The sequence below is a fragment of the Mizuhopecten yessoensis genome, unplaced genomic scaffold (genome assembly GCF_002113885.1).
Source record: "Mizuhopecten yessoensis strain PY_sf001 unplaced genomic scaffold, ASM211388v2 scaffold7521, whole genome shotgun sequence".
Lineage (NCBI taxonomy): Eukaryota > Metazoa > Mollusca > Bivalvia > Pectinida > Pectinidae > Mizuhopecten > Mizuhopecten yessoensis.
In genome coordinates, this window is record NW_018407089.1 from 225,799 (window position 1) to 241,160 (window position 15,362).

General features: G+C 35.9%; 1 protein-coding gene across 1 annotated transcript; it reads left to right on the forward strand.

Annotated features, from left to right (window-relative positions):
- The first annotated feature begins 225 nt into the window (after positions 1 to 225).
- On the forward strand, positions 226 to 11,837 carry LOC110453861 (putative methyltransferase C9orf114). The gene is made up of 11 exons (XM_021503046.1): positions 226 to 337; positions 2,469 to 2,499; positions 2,838 to 2,969; positions 4,069 to 4,157; positions 4,529 to 4,599; positions 5,637 to 5,776; positions 6,476 to 6,606; positions 8,248 to 8,317; positions 9,479 to 9,680; positions 11,034 to 11,181; positions 11,748 to 11,837. The coding sequence occupies exons 1-11, from the start codon at positions 284 to 286 to the stop codon at positions 11,820 to 11,822; spliced, it is 1,143 nt and encodes a 380-aa protein (XP_021358721.1). The 5' UTR covers positions 226 to 283; the 3' UTR covers positions 11,823 to 11,837.
- The last annotated feature ends 3,525 nt before the right edge of the window (positions 11,838 to 15,362 follow it).

Below are 15,362 nucleotides of genomic sequence, written 5' to 3' on the forward strand. Positions count from 1 at the left end.
AAGAAGATGTCCGTTGTGCTACTGTCAAATGTTTCTTATTATAATTTTGTTTCTTAATCTTTCCGTGATATCTTTCTTTCTTTTCTTGTTTAAATTTTAGTGTTAATCAATTATTGTCGTTATGTTGAAGTACAATCTCTTCGTAACCTATATTGTATATTTTGCAGGTTCATGTATTATAAATCCGGATATTTTCTTCCGGAAAACCGTTTCTAAATTGTAAAATTACCAAACACTTCCGGTTGTGGAATAGGCAACACGTGAAAAGGAGTGAAAAGTCAACATGCCTAAAATAGTTGAAAAGAAATCATCATACGAAAAGGATATACCTTCAAATGTAAGAATAACTTATATGGGCTGCTGGTCAATCGATCATATTGATGAATTTATCACTAGATACAAGAATCCAGTGACTGATCGGGTTTCCTGTAGGCTGTTCTAGTACTAGTACCGTACAGTAATATGTAAGACTTTTAACATTTTGACAAATATATGTCAGGTGTGTCAAAATCGTAATGAACAAATGAACAAATTGGAAACATTTGTGTACAACGGTGCATTTATTTGCTAGAGAAGGCTCATAATTATTTGTTGTAAGAAAACCCCAGAATATTATTATTTTGGTCAGATCACAGACTTGGATAACATTTAATTCCGTGGTCAGATCTTGAATCAGATATATGGAGTCTAGGTAAGATTTGTATGGCCTCAGTAAAAAGAAAAAGGTAGTGCAATAGGAAAGAAGAAACAATGGAAAAATTAATAATGATAATTTGGTCCAGTACACTGTCGATTTAGCTATATAGCTATGAAGACCTATATAGCTCTATTCATCTAACATTATACTCCTTTAATATATATATATAACATAAGAGGCCGGGTGTCAGGTCATTTTGGTAAAAAGTCATTTCAGGACTTTTTCCGGGTCGTTTCGGGACATGTCGAAAGTAGTTTCAGGATTTTTCATATTTTTTTAAAAGTTTAAACAATCGATTGGATAAAAGTTATTACAACCTATCATAGCCTTCTCCCGTCATACATTTACCATTAGGCCCCAAAAAAATATAGTCTGTTTAGGGTTGCATTGGCAAAAAAACTACGGTAGGTTGGGGTTTTTTTTTGTTTTTTTTTTTGTATATTTTTGGTCATGTGATTATGACCCTACTATTGTATGTAAAACAAAGAATTTCATAAACAAGGTTCATTTGGAGGCAAATTGTGCTCCATATTATGACATTTAGCACGAACACGGAGCTTGAAGCCATTTTGAAAGGCAAGGAACCTTCTAAAATTCGAAAATCAGAATGTTTTTTTTTCATCAAAAAGTTTTGGGTCGGGGTTAAAAAGCTAGGGTCAGTCGGGAACCCTCAACAGACACCTTTTTTCATATCGTTCAAAATATATACCCGGATTTGATAAAATAATTCACATGTCTAAAATATAGTCTGCGTGTTTCACGTTTTTACTTTCGTGAAATTTAATTTCAATATATATAGCAAAAATAAAATGCTTAAACATTGTTAGAATCAATTCGTCTCTTAATGTCAATTATGGAGAATATAGTGAATTGAAAACATATTACATGTATTACAATATCAAACAAGGAATCAACCTATCAATAATGAAAGAAATTGAATGTTGAATTTCATAAGTTCCTCTAGATCTGTATTTAATAATGAGATTAGTTTCACCAGGTAACAACACACTGTCAATCGGGTAAATGTTGGTAGGTATCCCCTCTAGCTTTAGCAATCAGGTAACACTAATGATCCCAGGCACGGGTAGGTGGTGACGCAGGTCATAGTCTAAAACCATACTTGTGTATTTACAGGACTTTTTATGAAATGGGAGCGAATTGTAATTTATAAATGAAAGTTGAATATGTCCCGAAACAACTTTATTAAGTCCCGACAAATCTTGTGTTCAGAGGCTGCTGGTCGGACTTTTTTTTCTATCGGATATGATTTTGCCGACTGCGACACGGCGTCTGTCAAAAGTATCTCGTCGTGTAAACCTCTAACACTGTTGGGGTACTATACATTATAGCTGTATTGAGCTATATTTTCTCAGTTTTCAATTTTCATTAAATTAGAGCAAAGTCACATAAACAATAAGGTTTATGGTAATGTTGACTATAAAAAGTAAACAGATGTTTATTTACATTTTTCATAAATGAGATTTTTTCGCTTTTTTACATCATTATTTTTTAAGAAGAATACTTATATTTAATGTCTTTTGTTATCAACCTAATGATAAAATCTTCTTTTAAAAGGGACTTTGTTTCGTTTTCCTTAAATAAGGAAATCACTTGAAAATAGCTCAAAAGATCTATTTCAGATAGGTCAATAGAGCTATCATAGGTCTTTACAGCTATATAGCTCAATCGGCAGAGTGTACTGGACCTAATAATTATCATATAATGTCAACATAGGGCTTTTAATCATCATTTTCCTACAATCTGTTTTCAGCCCAAAGATTGGAAGAAATTGAAAGAAGAAAGTAAGTTGAATGATATTAATTTTCAAAAGTCCAGTAAATGTACTGCAATGTGAAATTTTATCGTTGTGTTTATGTAACCATAATACATTTGTACTCAGATTTCTGTAGGGAATATTATGCATAATGATTTATAGATTTTCCTTAATCTGCATTACATACAAATTTTCAACGAAAGCAGTTAATATTTTTGGTGCTTATTCGTGCATATTGAATCCTTGTGAACATATTTAAAAAAAACACCATTTGATCTATATATAAATTGGCTTTATTAAGAGTGATGAAACATAATCGTGAGATTCTGTTAATTCAAATATTACATGTCACATTAAAACTTACAGAAAAACGACAGAAAAGAAAATGGAAGGAAGAAGCATTAATAAAAAAGTTGGAGAAAGAACAACAAAGACAGAGAAATGAAGAGGAAAATAAAACAAAGGCCATTGAAGAGGAGAAAGTGAAAGAAAGATTAGGTATAAATGTTAGAGAACACATTGGGTTGCATTAGTTGTAGTTGATCAAGTGCCTGAATGGTTTGAGCATATTGGCCTGATATGACTTTACCCTTGCTGGGCGGTGAAGCAGCTATTACTATAACTAAATAACAATTCAGAGGTCATGCATTTAAATTCTGATATTGCCCTTAAGCTTATACTTGCCAATGCAAACTCTCCCTATTTAGGAGGGAGACTCCCAATTTTGGGCCCTTAAATTTATCATTTTCATCCAGTGAATTTACTAAACTATTCCTATTTTTAAAGACCTAATGAATTCATCTGGAAGAACAGCTCAATAGATGCCATTTAAAAGTGCTATTTGTTCTCTTTGGTGTACATACACTCATTTTATTTATGGTTTTAATTCTGAGAACGTGTAATATTCCCCACAGAAATTTTAAAATGTTGACAAGTATGCCCTGCATTTTATCACACCTATTACATTTGGTGCTAAACTCTTTAGTACAATCTTGGCCAAGTTGTTAAGAAGGTGATTAGCTTAGTCGGTGATTAGCTTAGTTAGTGATTAGCCAGATTTTATTTTTTGTGTATCTTTAAAACACAACCATTAACTGAATTGAAGCTTGCCAAATATTTTTTTAGAGTAAAATTGCAAACATATTTATGAGGTTTAACCTTGTAATCTATATTGATGAAATGATTAGAGGTTGAAAAATATTGTTTAATAGTGATTATTCTAATTACCTTTGGACAACTGGGTACTAACATTTGTATAATTTGTTTGTAATTTTGTATATTTGTCAAAAAGAATGCCAGACTAATTAAGTTAAAAAAAAAAAATATACCTGTTTGTAAAATGTTTAATTTAAAAAAAGCAAACAGAATTAAACACCCAGTGGTGACTTCCAAAACGTGTCTCCTAATGCTCTTTTCATTTCGATTATCTCCCCTGTCAAGACAACTCTATCAGTTTGATTATCTCCCCTGTCCCGACAACTGTTTCAGTTTGATTATCTTCTCTGTCCCGACAACTCTTTCAGTTTGATTATCTTCTCTGTCCAAAGAAATCAGAGAGGGAACATGAAAAATCATCGTTATGTCCTTTACATTTCAGGAGCCCAGCAGACCATCTCCATAGCATTACCTGGATCAATACTTGACAATGCTCAGTCTCCGGAGTTACGCACTTACTTGGCAGGACAGGTAAGATATGTCGTAACATAACGTCCAGTCTCCGGAGCTACACACTTACTTGGCAGGACAGGTGAGATATATCGTAACATAACGTCCAGTCTCCGGAGCTACACACTTACTTGGCAGGACAGGTGAGAGATGTTGTAAAACACTGGACATCGGTACTTACTTGGCTTGAGAATAAGTCAGGACAGTGTCTAGTCGCAAGAAGATGTGTAACATCTAAGGAATTTGAGGTGGAAAACACTGCCATACTGGCAAGCTAGCATTTCCAGCAAAGCTTGTTTGATTGTAATCATTTATAAATGTTAGATGCATAATAACTTATCTATAGCATTGTATTGTATTCTTTCTATTAATTTGTGTTCCTTGTTTCACAGATTGCTAGGGCTGCTGTCATATTCAATGTTGATGAAATTGTGATTTTTGATGAGACTGGCTCAACTTGTAGGTAAGTTCAAAACAATGTGAGATATGGGGAGGCAAAATTGTTTAAAATCCCATTTAAAAAAAATATTTGAAACAAAAAAACACTTTATTACAATTGGTTTGATATATTGTGTAAAAGAAACAAATAAGTTTTATGTAGGCCTGTCAGAAGCACTTCACAGCATATGGATTATCAAGCTTTCCAAACCATGTAAAGATTCACACATCATAAAATGTTTATGCAGAACAACTGGTACGTCCACTTTTAAACTTAACATTTCTGGGTATAAATCCTGATGGACCTGGAAATGTTTATGCAGGCCTTGCAAGGCTTTGTCAAGGCTCGTCTGGAAACAGCAGCAGATTACTAGGTCCGACATTATTTAATAAACCAACAACTGTGGTCCGACCGGTTGAACCTTTTAAACGGAAACGCCCATGGTAAATGCTTACAACTTGATGTGCAATGTTAATATAGGTAAAGGGAGACAACCCAATAACAAATAATGTGATCCAGTAAAGGATCCCAGCTGTACCACTGTCAAAATAGGTATACGTAGCTATCCATTGGAAATAGCTTCCACCTGCATGACTATAGTTTTAACAAATAATTTCTGAAAAGAAACCCGTACATTGCAGGACTTTTATGAAAAAAATAAGTAAGATGAAATAAAAATACAACACAGTGCTCCAAGAGTGAAAATTCACTGGGGCTGCTAGACCAGGATTAACCCTGACTTTCAGATGATGTTACTGTCACTTTAGCCAACTAAGCTACCCAGTAAACAGACGGTTCCTGGCCCAGTCACACTAAAGTTATATCCAAAGTGTTAAAAGGGGAGGTTACTGTATATACAAAAACTACAGTGGAATTCTTCAGTATTTTGCGTACGGTGGGACAGGGATAGAACTGTGCCTTTCCTTTTTCCTGGTCAGTGAAATAAGATATTTTTTTCTTGATTTAAATATATTTAAATATTTGAAATTTGAATTTTGTTATTTAAAATTTGATTTTCAAATGGAAAACTAAGACATAATGTAAAGTGTTTTACTGTTTAGGTCAGTGGAAGGTCAGTATGATGGAGTCGGTAAGAAAGGACAGGCCAACGTCCAGTTGGCGAGAATCCTGCAGTACCTCGAGTGTCCACAGTACCTACGTAAATCCTTCTTCCCCCAGCACAAAGATCTACAGTATGCTGGTAAGTGGTTGACATTATTTCTGAGTCAGCCTTTCACATTATATTTAATAATCCGGGCCTTTATTTCATTGTTTATTTTGCTCTTCAGAAAATCAAAACAAAACAAAAACACTGCTTAATGCTTTTTCGCATCCGTTTGTCCTCCTACCAAGTCCCTGCCCTGGACCCACTCCTAAGTGAATTTGTTCCAAACAAGGTTTAACTATGCCCCTGATTTGACATTTGTTTTGATCTTCCAAACTTCAGGAAAATTTTTAATTAATTTTAATTGACTGTTCAATTTTGTAAACATCTTTAAAGTGTCAACTAAAAACCTTAAAATGGATGAACTGTTTTGTTCAGTAACTATTTTGTATGATACTTATTTTGTACTTATAGGAAATAAAATACAAAATTTACACATAAAATGGAGAAAAAACCCTGAAAAATTCATAATGTCATTTGAATAAAAATACACCTGTTGTGATTGAATCTATTTTATGATGTTCTCACTTTTACTCAATCCCCTGCATACTTTCGGGTATCCAGACGAGGAGCAAAGGACCAAATGATTCCACCATTAAGAAAACCACGGCGTTGGCTCTACCCTTGCCTTGTAAAATACATAAATCATTACAACTCTTGGGAGTTACTTGTAATTCACGTTTGAAAGTGTTTACCCAAGTTCTGTCACTTAAGATAATATTTTTCTTATTTCAGGTTTACTGAATCCGTTGGATTCTCCACATCACATGAGGGCGGACCAGAAGAGTTACTATCGTGAAGGAGTGGTAGTAAACAAGCCGGTCACTACAGGAAAGGGTTCCTTTGTTAACGTGGGTCTCCTGAAGGTAACAACTTTTGTCTAGTTTGTAATGTTTCTATTATTATTCCTGTTTATTAAATATTAAAATAATAAGTCAGAAGAATTATATGATACATGTATACCTCATTTGAGTGATACGTAATGTTTCAACGTACATAATGTTTCAACAAACATTGGGCGCCAAATGTAACAGGAGAGGAAAAATGCACGGCCAGACCGGGGGTTCGAACCAGGGACCTTCCAAACTCTAGACGGACGCTCAACCAATTGGGCTATCTGGTCGCCGACGATCGACCCAGTCCAGTTCTGTTACAGAAGGGTTGACCAGGCAACATCAGATGGGGAGTCTCGACTCTAATCCACTTTACATGTTTCGGCCCACTAGGCTGTCATCAGAACCCTGATGACGACCACCCTAGAGGGCTGGAACATGTAAACTAGATTAAATTCTCCAAGACTCCCCATCTGATGATGTCTGGTCATCTCTTCTTTTGAATTTCTATTACTATTGTGGCCGGACAATGGGGTATACAGATCTTCACTGAACATCCACTACTGGACGTTGGATCTCATTGTCCCTTGTAAATTAAACAGTTATCTTTATAAACTTGTTCAATAAACCGCAAAGCACAATAATTGTTGGAAGATTGAAGTAACAGTTATCTTTATAAATTTGTTTGACATACTACAAAGCACAATAATTGTGGTAAGATTGAAGTAATAGTTATCTTTATGAACTTATTCAATATACTACAAAGCAAAATAATTGTGGTAAGATTGAAGTAATAGTTATCTTTATAAATTTGTTTGACATACTACAAAGCACAATAATTGTGTTAAGATTGAAGTAATAGTTATCTTTATAAATTTGTTTGACATACTACAAAGCACAATAATTGTGTTAAGATTGAAGTAATAGTTATCTTTATGAACTTATTCAATATACTACAAAGCAAAATAATTGTGGTAAGATTGAAGTAATAGTTATCTTTATAAACTTATTCAACATAAGCGCAAAGCACAATAATTGTGGTAAGATTGACGTAATAGTTATCTTTATAATCTTATTCAACATACCGCAACGCACAATAATTGTGGTAAGATTGAAGTAATAGTTATCTTTATGAACTTATTCAATATACTACAAAGCACAATAATTGCGGTCAGATTGAAGTAATAGTTATCTTTATAAACTCGTTCAATATAACGCAAAGCGCAATAATTGTGGTAAGATTGAAGTAAAAGGTATCTTTATAAACTCGCTCAATATACCGCAAAGCACAATACTTGTCGTAAGAATGAAGTAATAGTTATCTTTATAAACTCGTTCAATATACCGCAAAGCTCAATAATTGTGGTAAAATTGAAGTAATAGTTATCTTTATAAACTCGTTCAATATACCGCAAAGCGCAATAATTGTGGTAAGATTGAAGCAGTCAGCCTAGCTAAAATAAGGAGAAGGTAATTTCACAAATGCTTATTTCTGTTGGAATTTGTTTGAGTATTGTGTAAATGATCAGTATTGTGTTTGAACTTGACCATACTCCGACCCCTTGTTGATGAGGCATGTGATATGCAAATTGCCCTACAATACCCTCTTAATTCTCAATATGCGTAGGTATATCTACTATAGCATAAGTATGATGTATTCTATTTATCTTACAGGAAGTTCAGATAGACAAACAACTACAACCAGGTGTAAGAGTAACTGTCAAACTTTCAGAGACAGAGACAGGTAAGGACAAATAAAAAATATTGTGATTCCGCTAACCCTACCTACCCTGGATTTTGTGCCAACTCTACAGGTTTTTTATTGGCTTTTAGTGATATGCACTGGTAAAGTCAGAACTCCAGCATAAGCATAGTAAAAAACATTCCCAAAAAATTGTCTACCTACCTACCTACCCTATTTTTTCTGAGGATGACAGCAGAAATACTTTATCGGGATGTGAGATGACAAACTTTCCCAGTTAAGAGACAAGTTAGTCCAAATAGAAAAAAGGCCCTTGTCAGGATGTGAGGTACTAACCTGTAACAGACTTTCCAAGTTTAGAGACAGGTAAGTTCAGATATTGTATGGCCAGTATAAAAACTAAAAACACATTCTTGACAGTCTAACTGTCGCTGTAATGCTGTGTAACACGCATTGTAAAATTATACAGAATCTTAATCATTGTGATGAGAAATTACAGTAATATATACAGTGTACATTATTGCATACAAGCTTTCCATATTTTTTTATCGTTCCGCAAATGGCCGCAATATTGATCTACGAACTGTACCAAATCGCCAAGTTGTGCAGAGAGAAGCGGGGCGAGCGATTGTTAAATCACACAGTTGTGTGCGCCATGTTTGGACGATGTGCGGACGGTGTGTGAACGATGTATGCACACGCTATTTTTTGGTGTGTTGTGCGGTCACACAAGTCTATCAAAGGGTGTAGGCAGGGTGTGGTGTCTTCTGTCCTGGTTAAGGTCCAGTATGGAGACAGCGGTAAACATATTGTAGCCTCCTTGACTCCCACATGAAAACCAGCACAGGTCACAGTCCAAGTCTCTAATGTTTTAGATAAGTTTGTGGGACTGGGAGTGATTCTACATGTAGGCATCTATGGGAGAGGAATATTGGCTTTGGAATAGTCATTCTGTTCACACTCATTGGTCTCCAAACACTCTTCATAATGTATTTAGCAACAGACTTATCAATGTTGATTAAGTCATTCTCCCCAGAAGACACATTTGAACTCTTCAAATTGTAAGTTTGGAAATTTCAGGGGTGAATGAGTAAAGAGAAAAACAGAAAAGCTTGTTCATACTTTTCCTAAGACAAGGATAGGAAATTTATTCTTTAAAAAGTAAATCAATTAATAAAGTTGCTATTTCAATATGTTTTGTAGAGAAAAAGAACTTGAAGGGGAAGGTGGTTGCTCCGTCTCTGCCGAAGCTGGAGGCGGGGATTTACTGGGGTTACCAAGTGCGACTGGCTAGCTCTATAGGGTCCGTATTTACAGACTGCCCATATAAGGAGGGATACGACTTGACCATTGGTACGTCAGAGAAAGGCCAGTGTGTTGATGGAATGACAAAGACACAATACAGGTATGTAGACACTATAGACCAGACTTTTCTGTACTCAACATGTTTCATGACCAGGTCCTGAAGAATACCTACCTATCCCGAGCTTGTTGCGATTGAATATTACTTTTATTTTTCCCCTATTCCTCAATCGCCCTGCATACTTGGTATCCAGGCAAGGGATAACGGAACCTACAGAACCTATACTAGACTCTTGGCTCTACACCTCGATTGACAACATGTTTTAAGATTTTAATGTTTTAGGGCTGTCGAGCGTAGCCAGATACACTGTATCTCTGTCTCTCAGGAACCTCGACCATTCTTTCCTTCTTGTAACTATTTTCTCAGGAACTCCAGCTATTCTTCAGGTTTGTTTGGAACCTGGGTCTGAAACTTTGTACGCGGGTATCCGTCAAAATAGGTAGCTGTTTGTCATTGACAGTATCAACAAAGAAAAGGAATGTAATGTTTATTTATTCATTTATGTGCACATTGCGATGATTATCTGCTTGCTTAATATAAAAAGGTGATTGTAAGCCTTTTTTATGGTTTCACAATTATAACTAATACTATGATCCATATATGTTGTAAAGCGCTTTAGAGTAATTTTACAAATTATATAGGGCGCTATATAAATGTTGTATATTATTATTATTATTTCAATATCCCAGCCATTTGTTTTGTTTTAACTGACAAAGGACATTCTACCATTTTTTTTGTGTTCAAAAGCAACATTATTAGGATTTTGTTTCTCGAGGCTGTATTTCTCCTCGAACACTTTCAGTCATGTTGGACATATGAAGAAATGACTTTGGCAGGACTAGTGTTACACAACTTGACCATTGGTTTTAAGCAGTGCAATGTCCTGAGCTTTGACTTTGTGGTTGCAGCTCTAAGTGACTGTGTTGCTATAGAGCATGCTGATAAGAAACCATGACACTTGAGTCAGCAAAAATAATTCGTTTATGTCTTTCTTCCTGTTGCACATGTGCAGTAATTTTGTAAACATGCTAATTAGGTTGTAGTTTAAAAGGAAAGTTACAACTTCCTACACTTTTACGTGCATACGTGGGTTTGATTTATCGTTTTTCAGAAAAAAATCTACAAAAAAATTGATACTTCCATCAGCAAAGTTTTATTATATTCCATAAATTTAATTGTCTTTCAGGTGATCAATATATTTACATACAGGTTTAAACCCATCTGAACAGTGATGTGTTGTGCATAGAAAACATTTCATGTAACATAGTATTGGTCAGTTTCAAATTTCTGGTACCCAGGGAAGACAATTTGTAACCATGACACCCTGTACTTTTTCCTTGTAGATGTGCCCTATTTGGTGGGTATAGGTGCTGATTGTATATTTGATCTTTGTAGACATGCCCTGGTGGTGTTTGGTGGTGTAAAGGGACTGGAGTGTAGCTTGGAGGCTGACGAGGCGTTGGGTGAGGATGATCCTAGTGCACTCTTCCAACACTACATCAACACGTGTCCCTGTCAGGGGAGTGGAACCATACGTACTGAGGTGAGCAAATACACCAGGGCCATATTCATCAAACCATTCTCATGCTCAAGCATGGATTCTGAGCTCAGACCAACTTTCTTGAAACTCGCTTAAATCAAACGACACTGTTACAGGTAAAAAGGTCATGTGTAAATCTTGAAAACAATATTCTGCTTCAGTTCTCTCCGAAATTCAAATCATTTTGAAAAAGTAAAAAAAAATATTTTTTTATTTATCACTTGATCAAGAATTTGGCTTGACCACAAGGTCTGAGTTTGAGCATGAGAATGGTTTCATGAATATGGGCCAAGATGTCAAGGGTGTACACATTCTTATTCCCAAAGCTAGACCACAGACAATTTGTAAATTGAACTAGCTCAAGTAAAATCACTAGCCCCTGCACCTGCTAGTAATAAAATTATTATTTTTGATGTTCATGTCTTGATTCTTCCATTTGAAATGTAACAAAATTTGTAAAAGTCATTTAGTTTTAACTTTGTCATTCAATGACAATGATAATGTTACAATTGATGTCTTGGTTAATGATAATATCAATATAAAGTTTGCATATTTTTTCCTATTTTCAGGAAGCCATACTGATCACAATGTCAGCCCTCCGCCCGATGCTATCTCACACAGACACGGAACAGCATACGTCTTGATATAAATAAAACTATGGTACTTTTAAAAAAATGTGGTTTGTGTCTTTTATTGTAAATTATTAAAATATATTAAATATCTTGGTATTTTATGTGAAACGTGATATACTCATAACACCGAGGACACTTTGCAATAAGGCAGCAGCGTAGGAATATGAGAGAAAAACTGCCTTACCAGCAAGCGAGCTTTTCCAGCAATGCAGTAAAAGCCTGTGATTCTTTAATCTTTAATCTTTAAGAAATTCAATATCATGCATGGCCAGTGGCTGGATTTCACAGGTTACATTTGGTGACAGCGGTGGGATACAATACCAGGAAATATGCAATGATATATTAGAATGTTCATTATACAGCATCTGTAGATTATGTTGTCTCTTTTATTGGGACAGTTTGTAATACCATATTTGAATGTCAGACTGATTATCATTGACATCATTATTTGCATTCTTTTTTACTTGCGTTACAATATCGTACATTTTGATGCAAAAATTGTCAGAAAATGTTCAGTCTTGAGGTCAGAGGGAAAGGTCTCATAAGTTTTAGAAACAAATATTTGATATATGTCATGAAAACTATCCTTAACTACCAATTCACTTAAATGAAACTATTTTTGACTGTGTTCAAAACTTCAACATTCAGAAACTTGAACTTCATTCATGTCAGTAATTTTGTTTGTTGTGGTGATACTTGCAATTACTTGAATATCGCATTTGGATATGGTACATGTAGGTGGTGATGCAATGAACTGAGAAAAATAATTGAGGTCATGAGATGCAACACCTTGATTTACACTCAAGGTCCCAGAGAGCTCAAATCTGTTGAAACACAACACTTGTATGTCTTTTTTTAAAGATTGTTTTAGGCATGTTACCTTAAGGCACTACAAGTCTCAAAGTGGGGTTTTTTTGGGGGGGGGGGGGGGGGGGCGGGTACCCAATGAAAGACAAGTCAAGACAACCATTCAAACTCAAAACTAATAAAACTAACCTTTAAAAAGTACAAAGAGAATAAGACTGTGTGTTCAGGAATTGTAATATCAGCGTCTTCTGTTTCATCGACGACACGTAATTCTAAGTCGAATCCTCGCATTCAGAACTCTGGTTGTGACAACAAAACCACAGGGTACGCGGATGAGCATGATAAAAAACATCAACCAATGAATGACCTTTGGCTATATTGAAGGTCACACGGGTCAAAATTGTCAAAACTCTTAAAACTACTTTTCTGGAGATTAAATAACACGGTATACTTAACCAGTCGCTTGCTGACATGGGGTGCTATGGATGCAAATTTTCAAAAAGGCTGTCTTAGTTCCAATGTTATCAGTACGGTAACTTATAGCATTAAGGAAATATTTGTTCTCCCCGAAAACGTTTACCTAAAATGTTCTAGCAAACTTTATTTAATAACGCGTGAGCGACACAACCCCTTGGATCGCTCGTTACGTCTAATCGGTGGATTTTATGGTTTTGGGTTGAATTGACAATTTCACTTTTTTTAATCAAAATTGAACGTTATGAGCGCAACAATTATTGTGAAAATGTTTGAATTTATAGTTAGGAAATGGCCCGGCATTATTTCAGTAGCGACACCAATTTTCAAGTTGTTAAAGTCAGTGTTAACATACCATAATCATATCAACCCTGAATAATTGTTTACTTCAACAATACTGTATACCGTGATTTTTTGCCGCATTTTTAATCTTTGCCTTATTTGTCCTCCTTAATGAGGGCGAATTCGTCATAACAGCGAATATGGGTTGACAATATAATATACAGTAGTTCTATGTGAAGGGTGAATTTTCACTGGTCGAAAATTGAATTTATGGGAGAAGGGCAAAAATGTTCCTGTTTTTATTGCGCGAAAATGTTCCTGTATACAGCATTTCATGACATATACCTTCAAAAATCGCATGATTGAATAAACCGATGTCATTAGCCAGGAACACCTCTCAATGAGTGTTTTTCTCATATCTGGAACACTGTAAAAGATGGCAAGTCGACAGTGCTTGGCAAGACCATTGCCTGTTTGTTGACGGCTTCCGGCTCTTGCCCCCTTTTCTCCACCAAGTTCAGCTGCACGATTTCTGTTCTGTTGTTGACAGTCGTTGTTCAATAGAACAGCTGTCTTTCGGTTTCTTACCCTGAAGTTTTTGCAACAATCATCCTTTAAGCGGATTGTGCCCGGAACCCCTGCATACCATCCGTACAGGAAAGACCTACATACGCTACAAATTGGCCCTCGCTTTTTTCAGCAAAGCTGATGTACATTCCTTTCTTATGCTCCTACAACTCTCACCGCTCTTCCCAGGTCAGTTTCACCATGGCCATTCTGTTCTCTTGCAGTGTCCGAAGTAGAAAGTTTGGCGGAAATTAGTTTAGACGATATCTGCGAAGACCTTTCTCCGTCATGAGCTGTATATAATGTTCCGCTGTTGTCGTCTTGGCCCTCTTTGGGGATCTTGCACAGTTTGTGTAGGGCCGTTCTTCCATACTTCTCCGCTTCTTACGTCTTAAAGTTCCACGGAGCGCGCGTGCTACATCGTGGCTCCTGTTAAAACCTTGGTAATGTCTTCACGTACATCGCCCCTTGGTCAAAGCAGTGCTGCACAACGACATCATCTTTGACTTCTGGTGACCTGGTCTGTCACACAGAGGGGCAATAGTTTTTTCTCTCTCCAACCCCATTGATGTTGGTTTGAACGTGTTGGTAATACGTTTTACACCGATCGTAGAAGGAAATTAATTCTGCACGGTTCTTTCTTCCAGATATGTGACGCCGTGTAAGTCGTCTATCTGTTTGGACCCATCTAGTCCTTGCACCACTTTCCTGATATCATCTTCCATATTTGTTATGCTATCTTGACCAACTTCTCTTTACCAATACGATCTGTTATTTCCAATTGTTGTACCTGTGTGGTGCCGAGTCCATCTCTGCCGATGCACGTTGTACCAACAATATCGCCGTGTCTTAGTTTGCTGACCATTTCCGCCCTGTGCCATTTTCGATCCCGCTATTCCTGATCTTCTGGTCCTAGGAGTCGTTAACAGTTATCACCAATCTAGCATTTGCCATCTTGAATCCTTCCAACAATTTTGATATCATGAGCTGTAATTTGACTGCCGTACTGTAAAGGCAGACGATGGTGATTCTTGGAGGTTTTTGGACTTTTCTACTGCATCTGCTTATTTTCCTTCTTGGTTTTTAATGTGTTGGTAACTGCAACTACAAACATATCAAAATGTGACATAACACATTATCAAAAACCTCACTGGAATAATAACATTTAACAATTGAAAATTATTTTTTAACAGAAAGAGTCACATTGTCAAAAATCTGAAATGGCGTGAAAGACAAAAAAAAACCCACTTCAATAATTCATGCAGAAAGCATCACCTAAAAAGAAACAAAATAGACAAACAAACTGGGTTAAAGATAAGCATGCAGAGAGTTATAAGTACACGATTAATCCTGCTAGAGCAATTTTGTACACGCAGCCGTCAGTCATAAAATGTACAGAACTTCCTTCTATCGACCGCCTGT

Bases quoted from the DNA above. Each gene is read 5' to 3' on its own strand.
- LOC110453861 (XM_021503046.1), top strand. From the start codon at position 284: ATGCCTAAAATAGTTGAAAAGAAATCATCATACGAAAAGGATATACCT. The intron at 2,500-2,837 runs GTAAGTTGAATG...TAAAACTTACAG, and splicing joins GAAGAAATTGAAAGAAGAAA to AAAAACGACAGAAAAGAAAA. The intron at 11,182-11,747 runs GTGAGCAAATAC...TCCTATTTTCAG, and splicing joins GTGGAACCATACGTACTGAG to GAAGCCATACTGATCACAAT.